The 22473-nt window shown below is 36.6% G+C and overlaps 3 protein-coding genes across 21 annotated transcripts; 2 read left to right on the forward strand and 1 right to left on the reverse strand.

The window, feature by feature from the left end:
• The first annotated feature begins 80 nt into the window (after positions 1-80).
• LOC110851237 (inositol hexakisphosphate and diphosphoinositol-pentakisphosphate kinase) lies at positions 81-9441 on the forward strand. Of its 11 annotated transcripts, none has more exons than XM_035853220.1 (28): positions 81-547; positions 1654-1833; positions 1920-2163; positions 2247-2503; positions 2563-2623; positions 2708-2837; positions 2929-3123; positions 3223-3260; positions 3334-3382; positions 3481-3666; positions 3751-3836; positions 3899-4015; positions 4112-4132; positions 4890-4928; positions 5711-5818; positions 5890-6016; positions 6121-6421; positions 6495-6626; positions 6696-6832; positions 7000-7114; positions 7191-7321; positions 7386-7497; positions 7576-7826; positions 7920-7981; positions 8067-8234; positions 8308-8478; positions 8548-8670; positions 8754-9441. In XM_035853220.1, exons 1-28 carry the CDS (start codon positions 464-466, stop codon positions 8981-8983), a joined length of 3855 nt encoding a protein of 1284 aa, XP_035709113.1. In that variant the 5' UTR covers positions 81-463; the 3' UTR covers positions 8984-9441. The 11 variants fall into 11 exon arrangements, with proteins under 11 accessions (XP_035709113.1, XP_035709115.1, XP_035709114.1 ...); XM_035853222.1 differs by having other exon boundaries at positions 8067-8228; XM_035853221.1 differs by having other exon boundaries at positions 4893-4928.
• A 304-nt stretch (positions 9442-9745) lies between these two features.
• LOC110851240 (SET domain-containing protein 9) lies at positions 9746-13492 on the reverse strand. 4 transcript variants are annotated; one of them, XM_035853235.1, is made up of 6 exons: positions 13357-13492; positions 11773-12107; positions 11507-11694; positions 10922-11397; positions 10432-10812; positions 9750-10074 (listed from the first exon to the last, which is right to left on the reverse strand). In XM_035853235.1, the coding sequence occupies exons 4-6, from the start codon at positions 11373-11375 to the stop codon at positions 9824-9826; spliced, it is 1086 nt and encodes a 361-aa protein (XP_035709128.1). In that variant the 5' UTR covers positions 11376-11397; positions 11507-11694; positions 11773-12107; positions 13357-13492; the 3' UTR covers positions 9750-9823. The 4 variants fall into 4 exon arrangements, with proteins under 4 accessions (XP_021954631.1, XP_035709128.1, XP_021954632.1 ...); XM_022098940.2 differs by lacking the exon at positions 11507-11694; XM_035853236.1 differs by lacking the exon at positions 11507-11694 and having other exon boundaries at positions 11755-12107.
• Positions 12440-20443, forward strand: LOC110851239 (RNA-binding protein 26). Of its 6 annotated transcripts, XM_035853232.1 has the most exons (17): positions 12440-12649; positions 14003-14154; positions 14237-14355; positions 15196-15548; positions 15635-15750; positions 15828-16153; positions 16478-16504; positions 16584-16742; positions 16837-16905; positions 16978-17444; positions 17562-17628; positions 17710-17744; positions 17866-18186; positions 18289-18485; positions 18566-18668; positions 18744-18992; positions 19158-20443. In XM_035853232.1, the coding sequence occupies exons 1-17, from the start codon at positions 12455-12457 to the stop codon at positions 19242-19244; spliced, it is 3042 nt and encodes a 1013-aa protein (XP_035709125.1). In that variant the 5' UTR covers positions 12440-12454; the 3' UTR covers positions 19245-20443. The 6 variants fall into 6 exon arrangements, with proteins under 6 accessions (XP_035709125.1, XP_035709123.1, XP_035709124.1 ...); XM_035853230.1 differs by having other exon boundaries at positions 17562-17744; XM_035853231.1 differs by having other exon boundaries at positions 15828-16132; positions 17562-17744.
• Positions 20444-22473: the final 2030 nt, after the last annotated feature.

Consider the following 22473-nt stretch of genomic DNA (forward strand, 5'->3'; position numbering starts at 1 on the left):
GTCCACATTTTCTACACACCCAATGGACAATTTATTTAGCCAATTATTTAACCCTAATCTAATCCCCATCTAATCTTAGCATGTCTGCCATGTGTTTATTTTAGAAAATTTAATGTTTGCTGCTGATCATCTTTTGTGAAAAGAAAAATGAAGCTCTGATTGAGAGAGAGAGAGACTACGAACTCTAGATGTGAAAAGCACATGTCAACAAGAGACAACAATGAACGTTACGAGAATCTTGAACTAGTCATAATTAAGTCAAGTCAAGTCAATCAGTGTTTGTTGAGATTTGTTTACATTTATGGTGTTGCATGCTCCAGTGTTGCTCATATAAGAGTAATACTTACAATTTTTGATCTACCTTTATAATAATATCATAAAATTAGTTGCAAGTCGTTTGAATAATTTTTACGAAAAGTGGGGCCGTGTTAAAAAGTGAAGGTGGTTATCGGGTTCTGGAGAGATGTCATATACGGAACTGGAAGCTGGATATCGAGGACTCCTTGAGAACTTTTACAACTATTGTTCCCAAGCTTGTAATGCTAGGGTAAGTTGGAATTTTGGTAATACTTAATTATAAAGTAGTTGTTTTGTAAAGTGATTGTTTTGTTGGCGAATTTCTGACATCTCACTCAACCGGCTACCGGCAGTGCATGGAACATTTTTTAAATCTTGTTATCTTGCATAAATTACTTTCGTCAATTGTCAGGAATGCATCATGATGACATTGCCAAGAATTTAGTGAATGTGGGGGGTGCAAGAATTGAGTGTTTGACATAAATGATTCACTTTCTTCGCCTCATTTACACTGTACATGCTACGGAAGAAAGTACGTAATAGTTTAGTTGTGTAATGGGCATAATTTTTGGTATATGAATTTTTGGCACCGTCTCAAGACTGCGGTCTTTAAGTGCAAAGTCTATATATCTGTAATTCTATACTTTCAGAAAGGATTCCATATATTCTGTACCATGATTATAATAAGAAAGTTGAATCGGATACTCTCCGAAAGAGAGATATGGCAAAAAAGTTGAACTTGTTACATGAGAACATTTTTTTGATCGTCGCCAATGCATATAATGGGACACATTACGTTTTACTTGCAAAGTGTGTCAATCTATTGTTCTTAAAAACCTTGTCTTCGGAATAGTGTATACGTTATGTTCTTGCCTGACTTGAAAAACAAGGTATCTTTTTAGTATAGTACACACAGAGACACAATACCGCAATAATTGTGATTCGTTTTTGGCAAACGGTTGGTATTGTACTTATGCACTCATTAGATAATAAAAGACGCCATTTACTAGTACTACCAGTGTCTACTGTTACTAGTACATATATTTAAGTAAAAGTTTGGCTTGTCCTTCAAACACGTTCAGTATAGTTACAATTTCCAAGTACAATTGTTTTGTATCCCACGACCTTTTTGATATTCATATTTTTACCATTTATTGGTATTTGCTACCTATTTGAAAGATTGAATCTCTGACTTTATCTGTTAGGCATTCGTTTAACAATGGCTACCTGCTTTTCCTTAAAGCAGCTAATCAAGAGCTTATCAAAGGCGAAAGTAAAGACATGAAGGAGTTTTAATAAAACTGTCGTATCTTTCGAAACTACAAAAAGATTTATTTCATACATATTGTTTTGCAGGTCGCAATGTTTGACGGAAGTGACAAGGACCTTTTGGACAAATCAGGGAAGCAAGTTGTCGTTGGGATTTGTGCAATGGCGAAAAAATCAATGTCTAAACCCATGAAAGAAATTTTAACCCGTTTGGACGACTTTGAGTACATTAAGACTGTAGTATTTCCAGAAGAAACGATATTGGGGGTAAGAAAATAAACAAGAGTTACATAAAGTGCTTTCTTTTTGCTTACAATTAAAAATGACATTGTGTGTTCTTTTAATAATTGCAGTTACCCGTTGAAGAATGGCCGTTATGTGACTGCCTAATTTCATTCCATTCAAAAGCTAGTCAAGCTCAATTTCCACTGGACAAAGCCATTAGTTATGCACAGTTACGAAACCCGTATATTATCAACAATATCGAAATGCAGTACGAAATTCAGGATAGGAGAAAAGTATACGGTATTTTGGAAAAGGAGGAAATACTTCTTCCTAGAAACGCTGTCCTGGATAGAGATAGTCCAGACCCGAAAAGTTGGTTAACTTTTATGTATTTTCGAATTGACGACTGAAACCGTGTGCGCAATGTTTATTAAAAGACTGATTTTTGGTTACAGTGCACGAGCTGATTGAATCAGAAGATCATGTAGAAGTTAACGGAGTGATATTCAATAAACCATTCGTAGAAAAACCTGTTTCCGCAGAAGACCACAATATTTATATTTATTATCCGACCTCCGCTGGCGGAGGAAGTCAAAGGTTGTTTCGTAAAATTGGAAGTCGCAGTAGCGTTTATTCTCCTGAATCTCGAGTACGTAAAACGGGTTCTTATATTTATGAAGATTTTATGCCAACGGATGGGACCGATGTAAAGGTTTGTACCATATTTAAAAATAAAAGTTTTGTTAAATGATAACGATTGAGATAATTTAGGTTTACACCGTCGGACCTGATTATGCTCATGCAGAAGCAAGAAAATCGCCAGCCTTAGACGGTGTGTACATTCAATAAGCACTAGAAAATCAATCTCGGGATATATCAAATTATACAATGCATTTATTCCGTTCTCATATTGTAGGCAAGGTTGAAAGAGACTCTGAAGGGAAAGAGGTCCGGTATCCTGTGATATTGAGTGCTGCAGAAAAATTGATTGCAAGGAAGGTTTGCTTAGCGTTTAAGCAGACAGTTTGTGGATTTGATTTGTTGCGGTAATTTATTAATTGCATATTTGATAATCAATAATTAATATTGAATAGCCTGTAAAACTTTAATTCAATATCTTTGTACTCTATATTTTAGGGCCAACGGCAAATCCTACGTTTGTGATGTTAATGGTTTTAGTTTTGTTAAGAATTCAAACAAGTATTATGATGATTGTGCACGCATTTTGGGAAATATGATTCTTCGAGAATTGGCCCCACAACTTAGGATTCCATGGACAATCCCTTATCAACTTGACGACCCACCAATCGTCCCCACAACTTTCGGCAAAATGTAAGTTCCTCAACTTGAATATATCAGATATTTTGTGTCAATAAGATTGTTATTTTATGTATACACGATCTTTCTTACTAATTTAACATAATTATACAGGATGGAGCTTAGATGCGTCGTTGGTGTCATCAGACATGGTGAGGTTCTATTCTTAACTCGTAATTTAATCGAATTGGATCACAATGAATACATTTTAAATTTTATTTGAAGGTGATCGAACACCAAAACAAAAGATGAAAATGGAAGTTAGGCATCCAAAGTAAGTATTATACCTAAGCGCTGTACATATATATAAGTAGCTGTAATGAATTTCATACTAATTAATTAGACTATTTTAATTACATTATTTTATTGCAGATTTTTTGAACTTTTTGAAAAATGTGGAGGAACACCTCAAAAGAATGTAAAGCTAAAGAGACCTAAGCAACTCCAAGAAGTACTGGATATTGCAAGATTTCTACTGGCTGAGGGACAAAATTCGAAAGAAGCTGAAATCGATGAAAAAAGAGGCAAACTTGACCAATTAAAAAATGTTTTAGAAATGTATGTAATTAACCAAATCAACTTTTAGAGTGTACTATAAGCTAATGAAATATATGTTACAACTTAATTGCGTCAATTTTTTAGGTACGGGTATTTCTCTGGAATCAATAGGAAGGTCCAACTTAAATATCAACCTAAAGGAAGACCTAGAGCATCTAGCAGCGATGATGGTAACTCTTATAACAATATAGTTTAATTCTACATACAAAATGGGTCTAATTTTTAATTGCAGAATTTATTTGTGCAGATATACCAATGGAACCTTCACTAGTTCTTATCCTAAAATGGGGAGGTGAACTGACCCCAGCAGGAAGAGTGCAAGCCGAGGAATTAGGAAGAATATTCCGATGTATGTAACGTTTAAGTATATAAATATGGAATAATTGCAGTTGGTCAAAATAATAATTTCAAATAATAACTCGTGTGTGTATGTGTTGATTTCCAGGCATGTATCCCGGTGGTCAAGGTATGGTCGGCGTGATAATCGATGTCCTCTTTTTGAAATATATCCACATTAATGTTTTGCTCGCTTCCTGTCACTGTTTTGATTTTCCACTGTTTAACGCATAGTCCGGAACCACAATTTCAAGACGACTGAAATTGATGTTTATAATTACTTCAACTGTTAAGTCACTCACAGCTATTAGCGATTGTTGTGTTATTATGTGATTCCGGATTATTCGTTCTCAGTGGTTTACAAAATTAAACAAGTTCTCAATGTTCTTACCCCGTAAATTCTTATTAATATTTTGTCAAGACGAAGCCCCTAAGTGTTTTATTTTTTCTCGGAGCAGAATTCCGTTTTTGATCGTCAAACAGTTATTATTAATTTTTGTATTCAATGCACCCCTTGCCTGACCAAACACTCACACTACCTTGCACTTTTATATAAACGAGAGAGAACTTGATGTTGTGACAATGATCGAGAGAATATTAGTCCCTTCCTAGTCCTTTCCCGATTACGATTTTTACGATTCACGATCCAGCAAGGGAACCACTATGTCTTTCATTAGTAGTGAAAGTTCAGCCAATTAAGTTGTGTTAGGACATATCAAAAAAGTATTTAAAAAAACGACCTGTGTTTCATCCCTCCTTCTGCGAATCCACGAGGATGGATGCTAATCTTCTGATGGGTAAATGCTTTATGTTTATTTTTTGTTCATTTTTATTCCTTGGTGGCTATTAGGTAGTAAACTAGCTTTTTCATTGTGGCAGTTTGTTAGTAGGATGGATGACCGGGGGAGCTATTGAATCTGATGATGGTATGCTATATAATACCACACGATAAGTTGTAAAGTAAAAAAATATTTAATCGACGCTTCCCAAAATGTTGATAATTCTGACAGTTTGCTTAGTGTTTCTTTCTACAACAGTTGGTTGTTGTACGTTTTAAACCACTTGCTATACTACTTACTTGAATAATATTTCAACAATTACTTTTATGACGACTTTCACTCTGTCGATGTAAAGGGATGAACTTATACTTACACTCGAGTTGCTCGTTATGTTGATCTTTCATTATTATCTAGTAACTAAACTTGTCCTTCATGGAAAGGTCTGCGTATTGGTATTTAATCGACTAATTCGCTGTTACTAAGTAACTTTCACGTTGATTGGTTTTCATGTTAGTTAGCTATCATTTTCATATAATATAGCCATTAACCACCCGGCTGTCCTATCCTCGCAAGTGGTGTATGTATGTATGAATTTAATATTTATGCACGCGTGTCGTTGTATCGCTTGGTGCACTGTGTCAGGTAGTCCATGTTTTTGGTTGTCTCGGGGCTGGCATTGTATAATTTATTCGTAACTGTTCAATGTCTCTGTGACTTTGGATAATGCTTATATTCTCATGATGACACCTGTTATATCCCTAAGTTTTTGTTATGATTGTTGCTTCTTTCCTTATTTCTAAACTACGTTGGCTTTACACATCTCCAACTAATGCAAATCCTCAAAATCCGAACGATGAATATAACATCGTAGCATTTTGAGGATTACGCAGTGATTGTTAACTTTATAAAGTTTCTAATTTCTGGTTCAGGTGAATATGCAGGAACCCAAGGGCTTGGCCTGTTGCGGCTTCATTCAACATATAGGCACGATCTGAAGATTTACGCGAGTGATGAAGGGCGAGTACAGATGACTGCAGGTGTGCATGTGTTCCTGTTTTGTCCCTTTTAATGCTCGCTCAAATGAATGTAGCAAAACATTTGGGTTTAGCTGCGTTTGCAAAAGGATTGCTGGCACTGGAAGGAGAACTGACCCCAATTTTGGTGCAAATGGTGAAATCAGCCCATACCAATGGACTTTTGGACAACGATTGTGAGTCGAGTAAATTCCAGAGGCAGTAAGTATTGCAAATTATCTATTATTTGGGAGTCTACATATGTAAACGCATATCTTCTTATGGGAGAATTATACTAATTGCGTATTATGTTTAAATGTTTACAGAATCAAACAAAAGCTTCATGATTTAATGCAACAAGACAAGGATTTGACGGATGAAGATATTGAGAAAGTGAACCCATGCAATTCTATTTCCATCAACCAAGCGTTGAAATTTATAAAAAATCCACACAAGTGCTGTCAGATAGTATTGGACCTGATTCACAAATTACTTGTTCGAATCCAAGCAAAAAGAGATGATAGTAAAACAAAAGATGCAACCCTGTATCATGGAGAATCTTGGGATCTAATGGCTCGTAGGTGGGGAAAGTTGGAGAAAGATTTGAAAACTAAGGGAAATTTTGACGTAAGATTATTTATTGATAGACATAAATGGTTTTCTTTATGCTAAATTTTTCCGAACCTTGTAATTGAAATAGATTTCAAAAATTCCCGACATTTACGACTGCATCAAATATGATATCCAGCATAACTCACATGCTATCGGGTTCGACCAGGCAGAAGAACTTTATAAATATGCTAAATATCTTGCTGATATTGTGATACCTCAAGTTTGTTCAACATAATTGTTTCTTCGATTTCAGAGTTTCAATTGGTAACGATTTCTTGTTTATTCTTAGGAATACGGGCTTACTCAGTTGGACAAATTAGCAATTGCGCAAGGTATTTGTGCTCCACTCCTTCGTAAGATTAGAACTGATCTTCAGAGAAATGTGGGTGATCCAAACGACGAGTCTGTAAATCGTCTCAATCCAAGGTATTTTAATAGCAATCTATTCTATTAAACTAGCATACATAAATCATGTCGTTTGATCATTCCATTGGAAATACAACTAATCTATACTTTTATATCCACGTTGAGGAGTGCCATGTTATAAGAAAATGTTCATGTACATAAATACTGATTGCGACTGTTTTCTACAGGTATTCTCACGGAGTTTCAAGCCCAGGGCGTCATGTCAGAACGAGACTATATTTTACAAGTGAAAGTCACATTCATTCCCTTCTAACTGTAATTCGGTTCGGTGGTCTCCTTGAGGTATGCCTGTTCCCCAATTTGTTTATTGGTATATTGCACTATTTACTATGACTTTAACACATACTTTTATATGTAGCAAGTTAAGCAAGATGAACAGTGGAACCGTGCTATGGAGTATGTGAGTGCTATTTCTGAGCTTAATTATCTAACTCAGATCGTGATTATGCTATACGAAGATCCTACAAAGGACATTCATTCCGAAGAAAGGTACAGAGTGATAATTATAAACTAAGGCAATAAGTTGTTTTCGTAACGCCTTTGGATTCATTAGATTCCATGTCGAGCTTCATTTCAGTCCTGGTGTCAATTGCTGTGTCCAAAAAAATGTACCTGAAGGCCCAGGATTCCGTCCAAATAGTCGGAGTGAATCTTCAAAATCCATTGTAATTACTCGTTACCAGTAATGTTGAGCACATCTATTTGCCCAAGTAACATTATGACTTTTCTTGTACATATTTCAGCATAACGCAAACACTGAGAAAGAACAAAATCCTATACTCGATTTTGTAGAACCTGAGCCTGTGGATAAGGACAATATGCCGATTCAAATGTCATTCAGTGAATCGGAAGTGTGCAATCGACGTGCTGCAAGTTTCCGAATTTCGGACAAAGATAAAGAACAGGATTTGGCAAGTTTGGATGAAGATGACAAAGAGACGAGCAGCAGCGGTGTGACAGCTCTTCCGCTTTCTTCACAGCCTATACCCATAAAGTTCGTTATACTAGAAAGATTTCTTAACTGCTGCATTTTATATTTGAACGTATTACAAGAATACATTTAAACTCAAAGTCCCCCCTTTGGCAGAGATGCTCCTGTTCATCGAGAAATACGTGCTAATTCGATGGAAGTTGCCCCCTCATTCAAAGGTTATTTTTTTAAAGCATTATGAAATCTGCAATTCGTTAATAACTTACACATCTAACAAAATATTTTAATCTATGGAATGAGTAGGAAGATTTGATGGATTCATGAGTACCAGCCGATTGGCCAAGTTTAAATCATTCGCCCAGTCCAGGGGTGCGACAAGTCTTTTCTCCACCGCCGTTATTACAGGACATTCTATACCTGATTTGAGTATGAAACCGAGTCTACATACGGAACGACTTATTGATTGTAATAGTAAGTCAGTTAGTTTTGAAATAGAATGCATGCATATGTTTGACCTAAAGTTTAACTATTCTTTTAATAATAGCCAACTCAGTCGAGACAAATTCAGATTCTTCTATCAAGTTCCCCAGCATTCGTTCCCTTGAGACGTTGCACAACGCATTGTCTTTGCGTCAGTTGGATTTATTTCTAGAAAGGATTTTATCGACCAACTATAGACCCACTAACTCTATACCGTCGTCTGTTACAAATCTAGGTAATTTGTTATCAATTGTGCTGCATGAATAAATAAATAAATAAAATGAAATGTTGTATTCATCTTAAGCATCTGGAGGAAGTCTTCTCGCCATTACTTCCGGTGGTAGTGGTGCTAATGAAGGGTCAGAACAGGTTGATCCCCTTTTACGAAGTCCTAGATCCAGACCTCTGGGGTTCTCCCCAGCATCAAGTTAGTTTGCTATAAACGCTTTGATGTGAAATTACTTTATTTAAATAAATGTCCTAAACATAATTACTCGTGCCCTGAAAAAGGTATTGGATGGAGTGCTGCCAGTGGTCCTCCGTCATATGTATCCAGTGCTCCTTCATCTCCTACATTTCCAGACCCACCAACACACAAGCATCCCCAATCTTCGGATGGTAGTATTGCTATCCTGGCTGCAGAACATTTTCCGCCCCCCCTTCCAACTGAAATTTTGACGGACGAGATTGCACCTATGCAACAACAAGAAACAGCAGAACTACCAGAAGCTGCCCCTTGAAAAATCTCTTCTTATGGTTGTCGTCAGTTTAGCTATGTACATTTGTCAAAGACCAACTACAGTATAGTTTATGCATTATTGATACTGAACAATTTCAGTATTCTGCTCATTCTTTTAATAGTCATTTCTTGGTATTCATTTTAGAGAGTATATTTATAGTGTACCGATCACAGCATTATAGTTTTAATTAATTATTAACTTGGTATACCTACATACCGATATCACTATATTTTAACTCAAACGTTAAATATTTTAACTCAAACGTTAAATATTTTAACTACATTTAAGAGAGTCATCTACTTATTTTCATTTCTAAGTCGTCTAACATTCTTCAGTTTCAATAAGGAATCAGCAATACGTGCTTTACAGTTTGATGAAGTGGTACCAATCAATAAAAATTGTCAGTGTCAAAAATGGTACAAAAACACGAACCAATAAATTGAAATATGCAGATGATATTTTAAGTTTGTTTTTTACTTAATGTTATCAAAAGTCATAGACTTAGCCATATCAAGGAAAGAAAAGAATGCAGATTATTAGTGTCTCAATTTGCATATTTCACAATAAGTGTCAATAAAAAAACCGTGATTTCCAGCGGGCCTTACACGCCCGCCAGACACCAGGGAGCCATCCATTCATTCCCTACACGTGCTCCATTCACCAAATGCCTTCCCTCGCAAGGAGATACTATATTTTACAACTACTGCCTTTAACTAACTGACTGACTAAGGGATACTATGCTTTCGGTAAGAACTTATCCCATTTATTATTCAAAGTAATAATCGTTTCTTTATTCTTTTTTTATCTCAGCTAAAACACAACTATCTTTTTATCCAGATTTTAAGTTATTTGTCTCGTATTTTTCTTTGCAGTTAGAGGTGCACTGTCTGGGTGAACAACAGTGAAATACGAAGATAGAACTTCTTCGCCAGGTCCAATGTCCCGAAGGGCGACAAGGGGCACAAGCCGTATGCCTCGCCATTCACGAGAGTGGGTGGGGTCGAGCCAGACATTTGGAAGAAATCCTGCCAGGTGGGAAGGAAACAGCAGTCGTGTGCATCGAGAGTTAAAAGTGCTCGCCGAATGTGCCCCTAGTTATGAAACCAGCAGACAAGAACGTGAGAGACTTATACGAGAGCGAATTCATAAACAAAAGGAACGGCAGATAAGACTTGGCATCGTGCCTCAATCTGATCGCCGGACAAATCGTCCCAATCCACGTCGGCGCATGAGGCGAAAAGGAGTTCAATACCGACCACAACGCTCTAAGGAGTATCACGAGCGAAAAGATCAGGCGATAATATCTCAACTCAACGAATTACAGATAACTGTGAAAAACATTGAGAAAGAGGAAACTACGCCGCCACAATATCCTCGTGTTTTTAAATACAAATTCATGCCAGGATCTCCAAATGCGACTCCTCGTTTGATTCCAAAATGTAACTCACCTCCGAAAATGAACTTATCATCGCCCACCTCTCCGGACCTCAATGACACGTTGCTTAACCGGATCGCAGAGGAGGAAATGTCCCAGGTCAGACTACACTCTTGATATATCACGTTATTTAATTGGGAATGAGACCGATTGTTGACGAACTGACCAATGTTGAGAGGATTTATGGGTGTTGGTGTTAACCATGAGGTATCACAGGCTGGAGTGTCCCAGTCGAATCGATCCCGAGCTGAGCACGATTTGTAGATTGACTTTGATATCCACTTATCATTTCCGTCTATGTGTATTCCGTCAGAGCAGCGGAAAATGTATTTGTTTCCAAGTGAGGGGAAGAATAGGGGTTCGGAAGGCATGTAAAGAGTCCCACAATACAAGGCTGCATATATAGTTAAAATTAAAAAATTAGCATTCAAATGAGATTTGCTATTTATTACTATTGAAAAATTTATAAAATATTGCATGCAAAAATAAAGTGTAAAACTTGCCAACAATCGAACCAGCTTTGGCCACACCATCCGAAACGAAAACCCCTGTCCCCGCATCTGCAGAAACTTGACTCTTCTTCCTCTCAACGATAAAACCAAAATGATCTTTCATCACATTTTTGTTATGGGCTGACATCTTCGAAAAATCCATTTCTTCATTCCAATCATTTTGTGGCAAGCACTTGGCAAAGTAGTCTATGAGAATCCTGGTCAATTGGTCATCAGTGATTAGTTTCTCTTCAGATTTACGTAAATGATGGACAGGAACATTTTGTACTGGTTTATCTTTGGCCCATTTTACACTATTCTCAGCAGCATTCTCATCTTTCTGTGCTGACGACTGTACAAGAGGGGCTGCAAGTGGCGAAGACTCGTGGCGTTTCACATTTAACGCAATCCATGGAACAAATCTGTATTTATAGCTTTTCCACCACTTGGAAATCCATTTATTCATGAATGAGTACGTCGAGTCCAGTCTAACAAACAGCAAACTTTATATTTATTTATGAAGTGGTAATTAACTCGTCAATCCGCACATATGCCATGTTTAAAAAGGTGTTATGTATGCATTAGATATTTACTTACGATTATAATGTGGTAAGTGATAGTAGCACACTACACTAATGAGAAGTGGCAATAGTAACAAACTTCAACCAATTTTTCTAATCATGGAAAATTGAGTACATATTTATGTACAACAATACTAGAAATATCGAATCACTGAAAATGCACATGTATAATTTTGCCATTAGCGAAACTCGAACCGCTTCAACCTTTGGGCGAATGTCATGTGGAAAAGGAGAGCAAAAAATCATTCATTCAGAATCGCATACCTATATTACTAGACTTACCACATGGCATGGTAAGATTAGCACTGCCAAATAGGTTCTCCTCCAACCCGTCGTCGTCTCACGATATTAAATATGGCACTCCACGTCTTTGTCCTTGTCCAGTTTCTCAGTTGCGTTTTCCATGCATTAAAATGCATAAATAATAATAATATGTCGTCAATTATAAATGTTCTGATTCAGGTAAGAATCAGGTAAAAGAATTGGATTGCATACAACTCCACTCAACTCGGTCAGATTGAGTGGTGTAGTAGGTAGGCAGCAGCAGCAGCAGCAGCGGTGACTCTGCACTGGTTTCTTCTTCGGGGTCAGCAAACTGTCCTCCCAAAATGCGTTGGCTAGAGTTCAAATGAAAAAAATGAGACTAGAGGAAAAATGAGACCTTCACTTTTTAGTTTATTTTTCTCCAGATCCTCGTATTCTTATTCTGTTCCTCTTCATCAGCCTTTCCTACTTTCCAGTTCACTAAATTATAAATTTTTAATTAATTTTATTTGTTTCAATCATGATCCCATATCTCCTGAACGCAATTAAGACTGAACTTCTTATTTTGGCATATTTCTTCGTTCTCATCTGCACTCTGTTTACTTTTTACGGGTGGACATGGTCTCGCCAAAGATCTTAAAAAATTCAAGTGTCAACTATCAAAATAGTAAGTTTCGGACATAAAAACTATTAGACTATCATGGTGCTACACGTGTGCAGAGGTTTCGTGTATGACGATAGTGACCCTGCCTTTGCACTCATTCCGAGGCAGGAGAACGTATTTTTGTACGATGTTTCGATCCGAGATGTTGTGGCATGGATTTTGAAGTATAATTTTCGATGGCACGAGAACGGGCGAGAGTGGGTGGAGTGGTTCGACAGGAGCAGAATTTGGGTATGTTTATAAATTTCTATATTAATTTGATACACATGCACATCATTCATAAGGTTAAAAAGCGAGTGAAAATCAAGAGTACTAATTTTGTCGAATTCTTGCATCGGGTTAGGTGAAGTAGGTACATAGATGGATTATGTTGCGAAAATGTAGGATGCAATTGATGGTTAATGTACTTAACCAGACGGATTAAATTTCTTTGCATTGGTTTTACCAAGGGTTATGCATTTCTAGTTATCAATTCTATTCGCAGATGTCGGGCATGTCTTTTATCGCAAGTGAATGGGAGAAAGTCTTGTATGAATGTTGTGCAAGTTTTACTTAAAGGAGAATGAGAATACATATTAAGCAATGCAATATCAATGGTGGATGATTTGGCCGACTCTGGGAGTTTTCGCTCGTTGTATTGTATTACGAGTACGTATATATATAGTAGATCCGATTTTTACTCTGTATAAAACAAAACGATAACCAATAGTTGTCCTAAAAATTAAATATTCCATTTTGTGCTTGACCCAAGTGAGAAAAAATTCCACGACAAGTCAGGGAAAGTATAGAGTACAATTACCAGAGTACAACAAAGCATAAACTATTCTCTAAATTCTAAGTCAACTACGGGGCTTAAAAGGTACAAAATTGGTTTATCACATAATGAGTATACTTTAGGTATTGAACTTGTACAAAAATAACGATTTAACACGACTTACCATTGGAGAAAGTCATATTTTCTAGTTTCAATATGTATTTTAATGTCTTAATGTGATCCCATAATGGGCAATATTAATTACGCACTGTTTAATTTATAACTGGAGTAGTTATAATTTTTTATATTAACTTAAAAAATATAAATTTTCCCGTTTTGTGTCAGTTGTGATTCGTAATCTATTTCCGTTACAGCTTTAATAAAAAGGCGAAGGAGGAACATGGTTGTTTTTTTTAGTTTGAGTTCAGCAGTAGCTATGAGGGGGGTCCAACTAAAGCAACATAATTTTTCTACGTGAACTGCTCAAGCTGGAGAGAGATAAGAGGAAGGCTCAGTTTACTTTTTACTTTAGTAACACCGTAAGGTTTGTCCCGTCTTTTTAAAGGCAGAATTTCGAAATCGCACCTGTTTCTTAAGTAATCAACGTTGTTACAATAATCAAGAGTGAACAAACCAGTATTTACAATTACAGTGCCACGCAATTCCAGTTAGATTTTTCTTGCTATCCATTATCAATACCATATCCTATAATTAAATACCAATGTAATTAACATATTGTGATAGGTGTATTTATACATACATTCATAACCCTATTATAATTTATAATGAGACACATTTGTTAATCATCCCGTTTTCTCGGTCCTTTTTAGCAATCCGTGTTATTTCGGGATTCTCGAGACGGCAACAAGACGGCGAAATCAAACTCGTCGTCTGGAGGAGGAGGTGGTGGAGACAAAGCAACAATGGTCATTGAAGATGCAGAGCGTCTCAAAGGATGGCTTACTGCCATCCTGCAGCCACTGTAAGTCATAATTTGCTATTTCACTCACTAGCATGAACATGACCATAATTACTCTAAGTTAACGATAATTAATTTCTGACAGTTGCGATGCTGACCCAGCAGCACTGGCGAAATATGTCCTTGCCCTCATTAAGAAAGATAAACCGGAGAAGGAGCTCCGGCAGAGCATGTCCGATCAGTTGGACGTTTTCCTACAAAATGGTAAGATGCAATTCATCAATGCAAAGAGTCGTAGTTGTAAAAGAACGATTTTGAAAGGGTGGAGTAAGCAAAAAAAATATGCAGAATCGCGTAGTTTTCATGCATACATGCGTAACAATGAGTTAGGAAAAAAAGTCACTCCATCTACCAGTTTGCCGATAGAATTTTAGTGTGATTGCACACGGTCGAAAATGCCCCAATGAGACGAGAGTTTATGATGAGAGGTCATTTCTCTGTATCATATTTCTCTGCGTCTCTAGTGGGGGAATGACCCTTACGAGTTCGCTGCTACAGCAGCAGCAGCAGAGTCAGCGAGGAGACGAGACCACCACAGCCGTTGAGAAGCGGAGAAGGAGCTCACTCTGCTCATCGTTCCTTTTTTATTAGTTTTTTTCGTTCTCTCCCCTTCAAAAAGTTACTTTTTGAGAAATTTAAATTTTCGAATAACGTTTATTACTACGTTAATAGGAAGGGGTGGATAGTTTGTTATTATTTAGTTGCATAGGCAAGTCACAAATCTAGCATTTGCATGATTATTTTTACTACTAGTTCAGTTTGTCCAGTTTTCATAATTAAGAAATTCCAAGAGGTGGTTGGTTATCCTGAAAAGTCATTCCAGAGATAGTTACTACGGTAAAGAAATAGATTTTACATTTAATGGGTGATTAAATTATTTTTGTTGAAAAAATAGCTATTTTTGAATTCCGAACAACTTGGCTGTATTTATTCGATTTGAATATATTTTTTCTTTGTCTCGAGCTTTCAATGTTGGCCTGAGTTGAGAAATTATTAGTAAAAAGTAAAAAAAAAAACATCACTCCTTTTTGTTCGTTTTAATAGAAACACAGACGTTCATTGATCGCCTCTTTGAACTGCTCCGAACCAAGGAGTACTTGACAAAAATTCCTCCTCCCATCATACCAAAAGAAGAGCCAGCCATGCCTACCTTCGATGTCGGCTCTTCCTCCGAATCGATATCCGGGTATAGTGGGTCAACTACTGGGTCCAGCAGTAACTTTAGTCTCAGTGGGCGGAGTAAAGAGTCCGATAAAGGTTCTTCAAGCAATACTGGTGATAATAATGACTCGGAATCAACGGTCAGCACGAGCTCTGAGAAAGAAAAAGAAAAAGGCACTGAAACAGCCAACCCTGTAAGCAGCGGTGGCAGCACCAAGAAAGATGTTCGAAAAGAGGTAAGCTTTGAGAAAAATATTTATTGTGCTCTTCTGATTTATTACTCTATTGTAACTAATACTTTTCTTGTATTTTCTCATAATAGGATGATCGAGACCGAGGTCGTCGGAGGAGATCACGTTCTCCAATTCGACGTAGAGGAGCAAGGTCCAGGAGTCGTAACAGGGACAAGAAATATCATCAAAGGAAAAATTGGCGCAGGTTGGTATTCACAATTTGAATCATCTTTTTTACTTAATTACATGTCGTTATAATTGACACATATAATTATTATACAGCGCGCGTCGAAGTCGATCACGATCTCCCTTTCGGTCATCTTCAGCTGGGAGGAATCGTAGCAGGTCGCCACCTCGATATCGTGGTCGCCACGGTGGTTCTCGCTCAAGGTCCCGATCTCCAAAAAACATTGCACCACCCCGGTCTCCAGGTAATATGCGTGACAAGATGGACACGAAAGATAATATCTCTCGCTCGGTATTAAACATTGATGACCGCATCCCAGAGGTTGGGCTCAAAGACGTGGAAAAACCGGCATTACAAAGTGTTGTTGTAAAAGCCGGAGCAACTGTCGAAAAGATTGAGAGTAATGATTATACTTTCATTGGTTAGAATTTGTTTTGTTTTGCTATTTAGCAATGGTTGTTTTCTATATTACTGTTGTACATTTGTTCCTTCCATCGTTGTACTTATTCTAATAACCATGTTAACTTGTTTACCTTACTTATTTTCCTAATATCCTTTGATTGACCTGATTAATTATTTTAACGTTTGTTATATCCGCTGTCTGGTGACTTGCGTTGCATTGCGCATTCCTGCTGATGTAGTTTATTATTGCTATTGCAGTTGCATTTTAGAATTCTGGTGATGGCTACATTGCAAAAGTTTGATTGTTTTCTTATCAAATATTAATTGTGTCTTGTTTTTTCAGGAGGGAATAGGTGTAGGGACTTCGATGGTAAGCTAATGCTTCTTTAAGAAACGAATGCATTTTAATTTCTGAACATTAACATGATTTCATTATGTAACTTGTGCAGAAAAAGGATTGTGCATGCGAGGCGAACTTTGTCCTTTTGACCACGGGAATGATCCTGTCGTTCTCGAAGATGTTGTGATACCAGGGGTTAATAGCGCGTCAGGTCGATACAACCAAGCTGATAGTTTTGTTGGTGCTAACATGTTGAGACCTGGCATGGGTAAGCTATAAATATATATATATATATTAAATATTGTACTCAAGTTGTTCTAGAAGAGTTAAACTATATTTAGTATGAACTTACAACGTTATAGGAGAGTACTATCCGGATAATCCAGGGATGGACCACACAGCTTGGGGCTTGCAGTTTCGACCACGAATGGGTACGTAAATGTATAAGTAATAGGAACATATGTCACTGCAAATATTATTACACATTATGATTTATTGATTAGGCTTTGACCCAATGATGCGAGGCCGGCCCATGATGCCACGACCAATGGGACCATTTCCGCCACCCGCAGCCCATCGAGATTTGATAAGCATCCCTGTAATGGGCCAATCGCCAATGGATACAAATCCCCACCCAATGTCTGGCTTGCATCCACGTATGCACATGGGTAGAGGTCGAGGTCGAGGTGGGTTTGATCACAGCCGTCTTGGATTCAAGCCCGTTAGGAACTATGCAAATTGTTCATTGGAAGTAAAGAAGGTCCCACGCGAGCATAACAACATCATGGATTTGAACAGTCACTTTCAAAAGTTTGGAAAAATTGTCAACATTCAGATCCAGTTTGAATCTGATCCTGAGGCTGCGTTAGTTACATTTAGCGCACCAGCAGAAGCTCAAGCTGCTTACCGTAGCACTGAAGCAGTCCTAAATAACCGGTTCATTCGTGTATTTTGGCACAGCAAGGAAAAGGTACAAATTGTTGATAAATTGTCACCTATTGGTGGCAAACTTGGTGTTATTGTTATTACTGGCTATTATATATTATGTTTTAAGTTAAAACTGTTTATTTGTTATCATGGTTATTAGGAAAACGAGGACGCGACCGAAGAACCTGTTCGTGTTCCAGCAAAGGATCGTCTAGGTGGGATTGAAGGTGAAATGAACGATCTTCAGGAAAAAATCCTAGTCTCAGGAAATAATATCACGAAAACTGTTTACAATCACTCGCTTTTAGCAAAAAAGACTGATGCAGCTGCTGAGAAGATTCAGGTGTGTACAAAGTCTGTATGCAGACTATTCAATTTATAATATTATTAAAATGCTTTTGTTCGTATAAAATTATTATTGTAATACGAATATGGCTTTTACAATCTATATGATTTATCAACAGGCTGTTGAAGCCATAAAGAAAAATCAAGAAATGTTAGCTGCTCAAGAAACGTTAAAGAAGAAACAAGAAGAAAAGAAAAAAGAGGCAATTAGGATTATTGGTGATCTTCGAAAACGTAAACAGGATATGCTAGACGAACAAATCAAGTCCCAAAAGAAGTTGATCTCTAAACTGGAAAACAAGAAAATCACAATGAAGCCGGAAGAAGTTGCCGAATGTATGTCTCTTATAAAAGCTATTCAAGTGCAAATTGAAAGAATCAAGAAGGATCTCGAGGAAACAGCTCCAAAGTCTCAAGATATTCCAAAAAGCAAGGAAGAGGTATTAAATTCATTTACTTTCGTAATTTTACTTGCGAAACAAATAATATCTATTTAACTTGAGTAGTATTTCATACTGATGGTTTTGGTTATTTTATGATAGGCCGAGCGAGAAATGTTGGACGCTGAGCTGGAGTTGTACAACAAAGAGCAAGAGGGTGGAGACACCCTGGCTCTTCAACGGAAAATTTCGGATCTTAGGGCTACGGCAAGGCAGCTTGGAGTTCACTTCCGTGGCCGTGGTGGATTTCGGGGTGCAGGTGGTCGAGGGGGGTTCACTGGACGTGGACGGGGTGGAAGGTACTTACAAATAGAACAATATATTCTTGTACTAGTATTTATATGTATAATTTATACTTTTTTTATTTACTTTACTAAAGACAAACGCTTCGAGCCTTGCGTACAGTTGATCGTCGCCCAACTCGTATAAAAATTACAAAGTTCCCTGTCGCTCGGCTCCCGGAAATTTTACCACATTTTTCAGTATGTCCTTTAGATTTCATAATTCATAATTTACTCTAAACTCTTTATGGATCTAATTTTAATTTAAATGTTTAGCAATTCGGGACAATTACGGAATATGAAAGCGACACTGTCACGCCCAGCATGGTGCTGAATTTCGATTCACGCAAGAGCGCCGAATCCGCCGTGACCAATGGAAAGATTTTTGGGGAATCCGAACTTGATATCACTTGGGTCGTCGGTGGGGCTGTAGAAGGTGGAGGAGATGCGCAGATTGACACCAGCAATGGCGACGGGCCTCACCCACCCTCAGCGGAAAATGGTGCCTCCATGGAAGAGGATGAGGCAGGCCTTATTTAATTATTCTTTGCTATTATTATAACCGCAACAGCAATTTGTTTATTGTTACATGTTATGTAATCGTCGCCTCCAAAAACACAAATATTTATGCTTTAAACGCTTTGTTACATCAGTGAGTAGGGGAGCTAAGTTTATTTTTTGCAATTTTAGCTCGGCGACATTTTAGCCAATGAAATCCTGCTGACCTACGAAGAAGAGGAAGAAGAAGATGACAACAATCGAAGTTGGAGGAGGTAGAACGAGAGAGGGAGGGATCTTAGTCAAATGTGTAAAATATTCCGTTAGGGACTATATTATATTATTCTTGTAAAACTACGTATTTCTAATCACACTTTGCGGTCCCATTTATCTATTCGTACTAATTTTCTTTTTTTCTACGGGGGGTAAGCCATTTACTAATTCGATAAAGGTAGTTTATTTGTTGATGCAGAGTTAGATAGAACTACAAATTTCAAAATCTATAAGCGTTAAACGGAGCAAACATAAATTTAAATTATGCGAAAATTAGCTATCATTATCATCTATGCCAGCTTTACAACAAAGATATACATGTTATTAAATGTTATAGGGACGATGTATTTTTGCAAATTTATCATCTCGTAACTTATGCCACTTACCTACCTACCTACAACCTATTAACTTTTAATATTGTGAGGTAACACAAATGAGTGATATCCTTCGTAGCTATACGGAATGTTTTAAAATTTTCTAGGAATGTAATGATACAAAGTTGTTCTATTTTACTTCGGATGCAAATTCGAACCCAATTCATAAAAATATCTAAACTCCAGTTTTTAGCCGTAAGTAAATAAGGAATTTGTTGTTTTTAGTTATAGATTTTACAAAAATCTAATCTTTGTTAAATTAATCTGTTTTGCGGATACACATTTTAAAAGTTTTAGTAGTTGCTCTATCTTGGAAACAAACATTAGGTATCTATCATTTTAAATTACCTGTTATTATCTTGATCAATTCACTATTATTATTATTATTATTATTGTTATTATTATTGTTATTATTATCGTTGTAACTATTATTAAAATTATTCGAGTTATGTTAATGTTCCATTATAATGTCTGTTCTTATTAAAAAAGTATACAATTCTCAATTCCTTACATATTATCATGTTAAGCGCTTGATTTAACGTTATGCTTGTATAGAAAGAAATGTAAATTTATATAGTATTGTGTTGATTGATTTTAAAGTGTCAAAATATTGTTGAAAATGTTTATTTTTTAAAACAATTAAAAAATTACTGGCAATGAAAAAAGTCCATCTTACAAAAGAATAAGATTTCATGGAAAGTTATTATTATGAAAAGATCAAAAAATTATAAAAAAGAAAAATCTAAACTTTCCCAAGCAAAAAATCAAGTAAACCACTGAACCAGTCAATAAAATATCGACTTTATTAACTTTCTTATCCGAAAAAATATATATCTTGTCTACAATTTCACATTTATTTCTGAGCACAATTTTCATACTTTTAGTGCATCATAATGCCCAAACAAAAGGTGTCATCACCTCAAAAAATTGATTTGATACCAACGACGATAATTTCCTTCTGCCTTATTAGATTTCCTCTCGTGCTGTCGCAGACAAAGGATGCCCCTCTCCCCATGAAGCAAATTAATAGCAGATACTTCCTGCAGACAGGACTGCAGTAGTCGCGTATTGAGTGACATAAAGGAAACTGGTTTACATAGGTTACTGCAGAGGTGAATAAGTAGTGATCCAAACTGGTTGATTAAATTGCATATAAATAATAAATAAATAAATACTTATGCATCGTATCATTATTGAATTAAGCAACCCCTTGTCAACTCTTTCTAATTGATGCATATCATTTCAACTTGTCTGAGTGGATAGTTTCATTGTTGATTATGGTGAATATTGTATTTCTTATGTAACAAACATCATCTCAATGTGGTTGCCATATTTTGCAGTATTGTCATGTGAAAAATTATGGAAATGGATATGTTCTCAAAACTTTAGGGATTTTCAACTTGAATTAATTAATCACATGTTTAGAGTAAAATCATTTAAATGTGCAAATTTCACAAAATTGAACTATTTATTAGAAAGAAACCAAGCTGAATTGAAGATAGTAAAGTCATGCCATATTTAAAAAAATAAATATAATATTACTCGTTATTGCGCAACAATGTGCGTGTAAAGGTTATTTTGCACTCAATACATTAACTGGAAACAAGTGCTTTGATTACAATTTCGACTTCAATGGTAATACGCAGATGGCAAACTTTAAAAAAATTCACTGGTTGGTTAATTTTAGTAACACAGTTTGGCGTTGACGAAATACGTTTTATTGTATGGCGAATAGTGTATCCACGTCGTACGTATGTGTCATAAATGTCTATTAACGGGGTTTAATTATTGGACTATTAACACTGTTGACCAATAAATGTCCCGGTGCGCATAATGTGTGGTGTACGTACATACATATGTGTGTGAGTTTTATGTGTCATTGAAATTTGTGAGGACATGACAGTTAATAAACACATAGGAAACTAAAAGGTACTCATTAGCTGGAATTGTTTTGACCTAATCTTCCTGGTCTCACGAGTCCAGCACACCTTCGCAGTTGCACTTTCATTTTCATTGTTGTGGCATTGACACGATTTAAAACTAGTGTAATACTTGTCCACATAATATTTGTTGTCGCAAGGCACTAAGTATGGTGACAATATTGTGAATGGAACAGAGTGGCATTTACTGGAGGAAATGCTGCTTGTTAGTGAAATGTAAGTTACGGTTTTGGCATTCACTATGCATTGTTGTATTTAGTTTCGTGTTTCACTGGCATCGTGACATTGGAAACAAGTTATACACGCTTGACTGTTGTTGTTCAGTAGGATGTCACATCCCAAACCTTCAAACAATTGAGTTCCATTGTGGGTTTCACCATTTGTTTAAAATATAATTGTTTAATGAGATTTTACGCAGATACCTTTCTTCCTCCTTTTTCACGTGTCTCAAGTATTCCGTGGATGCCACGTAAATAAATTTGAGAAAAATCATGCACATATACTACACACGCCGTTAGTGTCTTTGCAGAACCAGTGTTTCTCATGACCCTCATTATGTGCAGGAAGGAGTGACATTTTTAAGAGTACGTATATCGAGTGGTCAATGAGACAAATTAGTCCATCCTTTTTTTCTATTTACTCAATCTCACTTCCACTCTTGAATGAGAAGCAAATTAACCTTTTTGAGCTGTAATCTTCTCGTGAAAAGATACCAAAGGGGACACAAATTAATTGAATTCTATCAAAAAGAAGAAGTAGGTCACCATGACTTTGCACCACGACTCCCACATTTCAGCAAGAATAGAAAACTTGAATCTCTAATTCAGGTAAAAATAGAAGAAAAAAAGAATTACGCGTGCACGCTCGTCCCGTTTTCACACTTAATGAATGAGCTAATTTTCGAGCACACTTTAAAAATGA

This window comes from Folsomia candida, unplaced genomic scaffold (genome assembly GCF_002217175.1).
Source record: "Folsomia candida strain VU population unplaced genomic scaffold, ASM221717v1 Fcan01_Sc006, whole genome shotgun sequence".
NCBI lineage: Eukaryota > Metazoa > Arthropoda > Collembola > Entomobryomorpha > Isotomidae > Folsomia > Folsomia candida.